General features: G+C 45.2%; 1 protein-coding gene across 1 annotated transcript in view; it reads right to left on the bottom strand.

Moving 5' to 3' along the window:
- The window catches only part of LOC126175379 (uncharacterized), a 195,003-nt gene extending 187,659 nt beyond the window's left edge, over window positions 1-7,344 (bottom strand). The window contains exon 1 of the mRNA XM_049922150.1: window positions 6,958-7,344. Coding sequence (XP_049778107.1) covers window positions 6,958-7,126 — 169 coding nt within the window. The 5' untranslated portion in view covers window positions 7,127-7,344. The remainder of the gene's footprint in view (window positions 1-6,957) is intronic.
- Window positions 7,345-7,572: the final 228 nt, after the last annotated feature.

Genomic DNA, 7,572 nt, shown 5'->3' on the forward strand with positions numbered 1-7,572 from the left:
AAACGGCGCGCTGTGAGAGAGGAGCGGCGCGCTGCGGCGGCTGTAATGTTCTGACGCATACACGAAAATTTGGAAACTACGCGAAATGGTGTCCGGATTATTAGAAAGCGGGGAACTTGCCTGTCAGAGCCCTGAAATCCCAGCAGATCTGAGAGTGATGTGCACCCGTTCACTGGCCTCGCCGAACCAAATTGACTCACATGCACGACGGTGTGTGTTGGAATTGTAAACGTCAGGTGGCCCACTCAGGACGAATAAGTACACCGTCGAAACATACGATATGTGTGAGATGATGTGCAGTTCCACTGTGGGTACAGTTGGAAACTGCCACTGGCTTTCAGTCCACCACAAGTAACAGACCAGAAGCCTCACGCACTAAGGACAGACTGGAAGCTCTCCACCAGGGGAGGACCAGAAGACGAAGAAGCCAAAGAATCACAACCACTTTCCACCAAGCTTCGGTACGGAAGCCGAATTAGGAAAAACCGAAACCGCCTCCACATTGTACAAAATAACCGAATTACAGTCTGCACATTGAATCTCCCCTCTTGACTGTTCTGCTGGTCTCGTAGCCAATCCAGGCACAGCACTGGGGTTCCCACACTGGGAGAGCAAGCCTCTGCTTTGCATATCCTGAGAGGAGCCAATCAGCGACTCAAAATCTCTTTAGTCTGAAGAAAGAAGATTTTAGATTAGAGAGACGTCGTTCTCATGGTAAGCATGGCCACATTTCGGCAAAAAACGTCTACCTATATGGGACCACAGTCCATCATTTATGGAGAGATTTAATCTTTCCAGACCGACCATTTCCAATTTCTGAAAGAAGGCTGTTAAGCGTCCCAGACACTCGTTCCAGTGAAATACATGTTTCTGCCGCTCGTTAAAAGAACCTGGCGACTTCTTGGCCTCAGGGGAGTTACAGTTTTGCCTCCAATAAACACGTGCACTAACTGTTCTGTCCATATCGTCCCAGCTTCTAAAATGAGAATGCTCGGAGTTTTATGACCTTCGCAACATTTTCACAAAAGATTACATTATTCTCTCTTAAATGGCTTCCTCCACCGACTTCCCACTAAATGGCCACCTTCGCGGCAGACTGTCATCTGGCCCAGGTAAAATGTTTTGCGAACCAACGCCCTCCTGTTCTGACCCTAGGTGGAAAGAGGGGAGTGCCATGGCTTGAACTCCCTCTGAAAGAACGATCCACAGAGCGCTGCTGCCCAGAATTACTCGGACAGTTAGGTGACTGGACTCAGCATTTATGGCTCGCAATCCATATCTCTCCCTGTTCTCTGGCGCCTTCACTATGGACCCTTGGGTGTAAGTTCTCCACAGGCTACACATGAATTTATACGATCATTCTGCCCACAATTTCCTCATGTAAAAAAGTCATAAACTACACATACCAAATGTAGTACCTAAAATATTAATATTAATCCGACTGGCAGCGTTCTTAAAGTCAGAGAGTGGCATGCCACCTCTCAACGTTAATTGTGGGTTGTCGTCATTTATTAAATTTAGTGCAGTAGTTTTCAGCCGGTGTTCTTTGCTGTTTCTAGTGAAATATTTCCGTAAATACTTTTGCTCTCTGTGTTTAGTTTCATTGAGTGTTCTAAAGGACGCTTGAATTTTTTGTTTTCGACAAGAAGTTGTATGAAGTTTTGTTTTTAGTATTGGTATTAGTCTGGTTTAGTAGTATTAACAGAAGTAGCTGCTTCCTTAGAAGAGAGCGAAATTCAAGACCAGTGTTGTTAGTTCTTTAAATCGCTCTACTGTAGTAACTGAGCTTGGTTAAAATAGGCGTATAGCTTTTTCAGTAATTGTTGATAATATACGATAAATGAGAAGTGTGGGCTTTATTGTAGGTTTGTGAGTAGTGGGTTAAGGTGTGAGATTTGTTCAAAGTGGGGAAACCAGTGCGCATTCTAGAGAGATCTTCTCATGAAAATGCCGAAGTTGTAGCAGAAATAAGTTAATAGAGTAGCAGGAGCGTAAGATCTGTGTCCTTCAAGTGCAGTTACAAAACACAAAAGAGGAACTAGTTAAGATGAAGAGGGTGGTGGGCACTGGGGAATGGGAACCGTTAAATGTGCAGTTTGATTTTAGAAGTGGTTTGACAACTGAAAATGGATTTAATAGAAAGGTTTCGAACGCTAGGCATCTTTTTTGATTTAACTAAGGCGTTTGATTGTGTTCATAACCAAATTAGTGCTCCAGAAGTTGGATCATTATGGCATATGGAGAGTAGCTCATAAGTGGTTCACCTGTTACTTTTGGAACAGACAGCAAAAGATCATTCTCCACAGTATTGACAATGGCTTTGGTGTAGGGTCTGAGTGGTGCATGGTTCAATGGGGGGTGCCTCGGATCACTGCTGGGGACACTACTTTTCTTTATTTATATAAATGATATGCCCTCTAGTATTACACGTCAATCTAAAATATTTCTGTTTGTTGATAACTCTAGCTTGGTAGTAAAAGATGTTGTGTGCAACATTGTCACTGTTTCAAATAGTGCGGTTCAGGATATAATTTCATCGCTTGTGTAAGAAACAGGGAAAATAAGAACTTCCGTTTCCTCAAGTGACGCAACGCGTAGCTGAGATTTAGTTCAAACTTTATCCGCAGGAGCGTCCGGCAGCACAGTTATTGCCCAAAGCGCACACGTGGATGGCCTTTCTGCAGCTCCCAGTAGGGGGCACCAGGAGCGCCGCTTTCTCCAACTATGAGCGTCTTCTCGCGCACGCGTATTGCCTGCTCCCGTCATGATAAATTCCGACGCCGCCGCGCGATTATCATCAGTCGCGCCTTGCAGCAGTGACAGCAGCAGCTACCACCACCTGATGATGTCGAGCAGTTGCATCGAAGAAATATTACGATTTACACAATACGATCCGGTGGCAAACCCGAGAAGCGTATTTGCAACAACTATGTCTCTTTAAGATTGTATGAAAGTGCTAAAAGTCTCGATAATAATAGTAGTGTGAAACGTATATCTTGAAGTGGCTTATTATCGCTATCAGGCTACCTTCCTAACCTAATATCAAAATAGAATACAAATAATTTTGAGAAAATGTTACATTACAATTGATTTTTTAGCATTTGCAAGTAATCTAGTAGTGCTGACAGACTAAATATTGTTCAAAAACATTTCCAAGTAGTAATTAAACAAACCACAGAAAGACAGGACGATAAATCTCGCTCGCAAATACAGACGTTATGAGTAATAACAATTAAAGACTGGAACTGGAAAAATGAGAAAATGGATAAATTTAAGAATCTCTAATAAATCTTCCAGTCTAAACGAGGGAAACAAAGTGATAAGAATTATAGATTCATATGACAAACAACAGAACAAAAAAAAAATAATTGCACATGTCGGATTACGAAGCCATGTCATTCTTATTAAAACTTTTTCTGAATATTAATTTCGTCATCGCGTTGTTGCACAGACCAATGTACCTGCCAAAGTTGCAAGTGACCTCCGTCAGGGCGGTAAATACACTGCCTGAGAAAAAAATATAAAAAAAATTAAAAAAAATTGAAGTACCCATAAAGGAATGAGGAAACGAAATGAAACTTCACGAGTTGAGAGGGTATAAGGTGTTATTTCACCGGTTCAAAATCATATCAAATTTACGAACAACTTGGTAGTATAAGCCACTTATCTTTATAATGTCGCACCTCCACTGGCCTGGATACATGCAATGATTCGGGTGGGCTGGCTCTCCTAAGCTGGCTCACAGCTGTTGTAGCTGGTCCTCGATACCCGGTGTACTGGCATTGGAACGGAGCTAACGTTCGAGCTGGTCGCACACACATTCTATGGGCACAGACCTGAGGATCTAGCTGGCCACTGAAGTACTCAACATCATGCAGACAGTTCATGGGGACACAAGCTACGTGTGGATGACAATCTTCCTGTGGAAAAATGGCACCACGACTGTGTCACATAAGAGATAACACATGAGGACGTGTCGCGAACTGTAGTCATACCGGATAGCTTCCCACACCATGATGCCAGGAGTGAAACAGCTGAGTTTTTCCGAAACATCGTAAGAATGGGACCTCTCCCAAGATCGCCGTCATACCTGCAGAATATGGTTATCAGCGGTAATCCAGAACAGACATGCATCGATGGATACAATAGGATTCCAGTTATCAGCAGTCGACGTTCTCTGAACACGTCACCACTCCCCATCCAGCAGTTTCTTTTGTGGTGTTAACGCAGTCTGCGCATTGGATGGTAATTCCCTAGGTCGTTGCAGAGTGTTTCAGGAAGGTCCAGTATATATTCTCAAATTCCAGACGCAGGTATGAAAGGGCTATGTCGTGGCTGATGCACAATACGACGATGCTCCGTTGAGATGGTGAGAGGAGATCGTCCGGAAGCTGGACGACTATGCTGCCTGATGTTCCGATGCAGTCCTACATTGGGCACTGTCACTTCCGAGTGCCCTCTTAATCTTAATAGTGCAAGATCCACTGTGAGGCCATTTCAAACTCTGGTAGGTGTCCATAATGCGGACTCATATGAGTGACCTCCACAGTGACCATTCATCTGATACTGTTTACGCACCTTATATACCGTACCAGAGCCGGTAACTACGCTAAACATGAAGATCACTACTGCACTCTAGTGACCGTTTAACCTGTCATAGATAATTACTAGTCAGTTACATACTCTCCGATGATATCTACAAAGTTACATTGACATCCAACTGTGACTTCTGGGTGCTTCAATCTTTTTTTTTCCAGGCAGTGTACAACATCCAGATGAGAATTACTTGCAGAAGAGGCCACGATGAAAAAATAACAATATTACGACCCACCCAGACATTTGAAGAAACTCTATTTAAATTGAAGAAACATGCGTACAAAACCCAGTCTGTGAATGGATAAATAAAACTAACAATATACAAACAATAACAACAACACACAATAGATAAATTTGATTGGAATAGATGATATTTCAGAAACATTTTTTGAACCTATAAAGGGAAATGAAGATGTTAGCCAACGCGAAAGAAAGATCATGGGGAAGGTACTAGGGGGCTGCTCACAATATACTCCAAAATTCCACAATGTTACAGGAGAAATGAAAAAAGTTTTCTAAAGAAAATTAAAAGCATATAAAAGGAACAAGAGTAAAAAGAGACAGTTATAATACTTTCCACGATGAATATACACTCATGTTCAGAAAAAAAAAACAGAACACCTTGAACGACTAAAGACAGTATGTCCATACTCACAGGACATGTACATTAGTATGTTCTGCAGAAATGATTAACATTTCAGTCACCTCAGTTCAGCAAGTGTCCTGTTGCCTAGTAGGCACAGGGTCCATCATGGGCCCTGATAACTAGTTCCACGCGTGATGCCATCGACGCTTATAAGGCGCGAATGGCGTCCTGTGGTATAGCTATCCGCTCTGCATTCACATCGTTCCAAAGTTCATCTGTGGTGGTTGGCATTGGCTCGCAGCGCTGCGTCCATCGTTTCACCATATCCCACAGGTTTTCGATTGGTGACAAGTCTGGTGACCTGGCGGGCCAGAGCAAAACGCTGATATCCTGTGGCACCGAGAAGGCACGTGCTCGTGCAGCAACATGTGGTCGTCCATTGTCTTGCTGAAAGAGGGCGTCTGGGATGTTGTGCAAAAAGGGTAAGGCTAGAGGTCCCAGGATGTCGTTCACGTAGGCCACATTAGCCGCAGTGTCCTGGACATGAACAAACTGTGATTTGTGGTTGTACACACTAGCACCTGCGCCGTAAGGCCTTTAGATGGCGCTGTATGTCTTGAGCAAATGCAGTCGCTGTGATACTGCTCCCCCTGTCTGTGGCGAATTAAAATGCACCCATTATTTTCGAACAAACGGAACCTGGATTCCTCCGAAAACACTGTCTGATGCCATTCATGTCACCAGTGATGTCGTTCCATACGCTATTACCGTCTAGCGTGTTTCTGTACATTCGTCAGAGGTAGGTTGAGAGGTGGACGATGCGCACGTAACAGACGCCGTAATAGACGGCTACGAACTATCACCCCTGGTAGCGTTCCATGTGTTGCACTGTTTCACAGCCGAGGAGGAAGCAGATCTCTCCTGCAATGCCATTCGGATGATATAGCGGTCTTGTCTGCGGGTGGTGTGAGTGGTGCGACGTGACCCATCTCGTCATGTTCTACCGCCTTTCGTGAACCATTCTGCACACACCCTTTGCACTGTCGAAAGATTTCTTCTCACACGTGCAGCAATTTACCGGATGGTTGCGTCACATTCTCTCATGCCAATAATGCGATCTCTTTCAGACTCACTGATTTGATGGTACAGTTCGCGCATACGTCTGGGAGGCATCCTGCATGACTGCTCAAGTCACACTGATCCATTACCTTCGGTTTGCAGCGACAAAAAGAGCCGCAAGCGCAGTTTACCGGTAGGTAGTGTTGCGCCGCGATAGCGATGTCTACCTTGAACCCGGTGGCCGACATGGTTCAAATGCTAATCATTTCAGCAGAACATACTAATGTACACGTACTGTGAATACGAACGTCCTATCTCTAGTCGTTCGAGGTGTTCTGTTATTTATGAACATGTCCTTCACAATGATCACTCAACACACAGACGAAGTTACGTTCATAGTAAAGTCTACGAAGGCGAAAAGAAAACTATGTAATAGTTCGAGAAACTGAAAGTTGACTGTTACAGGCTTTGGAAAGGGCTTGGATAAAATGAATATAAATAAGCGTGGGAGTAGAGGCATTAAAAACATAGCCACAAAATTAACAAAGATATTTTCAAGGTAATAGAGAACAACGATTCCAAGGAAGGAAGGAATCGTATGAATAGATGATGATGTGTTGGTGACTTAGCTGCTCTAAAGTGCTCCTTCGCTAGCCTTTAACTAATAAGAAGAAAGAAGACGTTTATAGACTTGTAATAAGTGACGCAGTACGTACCTCCGTAATCAGGGCGAATCCTTCTGTCGTACTTGCTCTTGTCCAACAACGTGTCCAGCAACGACGTGAAATTCTTCGAGAGAGAGCGGTAGTCCTTCAGCACAGACGCCGAAGCGTCTGGAGCCGCCAACAGGCACAAAGTGACAATTACGAGGCAGAACCGCTCCATTGTGACCGGCTGTTCCAACACACCACCAACGCCTCGCGAAGCCTGCTGGATTCAGTTCATAACGTGGCCGGGTACGTGGGGAGAGCCGAACAGGTGAGGAACTGTCGCGACCGGAGTTTGTAGCCAGGGCAGCCGTGTGATAGGTACTCAGTGGGCCACGTGCGATGACTGGGCCGGCCGGCGACTGCCCGCCCAGGCACACTGGCGCCGAAATAAGAGCGGCCGGCGGGCAGCTGCAGCGAACATCCCCAAATCTCTGCGGTGGGCGCCCGCCTGTATAAATACACCGCCGGCACGTATTTATAGGCAGTGCAGGGCGCGGCAGCAGGAAGAACAAGAAGGCGCGCGTAAGAGGCGCGGAGGCTGCCAGCGATCCGGGCCTCGGCCCTCCCCCCAACGCACGCTGACCACAACAGGTGCGCGTCCCGCCAGATGCGGATCCATTC

The sequence above is a fragment of the Schistocerca cancellata genome, chromosome 3, assembly GCF_023864275.1.
Source record: "Schistocerca cancellata isolate TAMUIC-IGC-003103 chromosome 3, iqSchCanc2.1, whole genome shotgun sequence".
Classification (NCBI taxonomy): domain Eukaryota; kingdom Metazoa; phylum Arthropoda; class Insecta; order Orthoptera; family Acrididae; genus Schistocerca; species Schistocerca cancellata.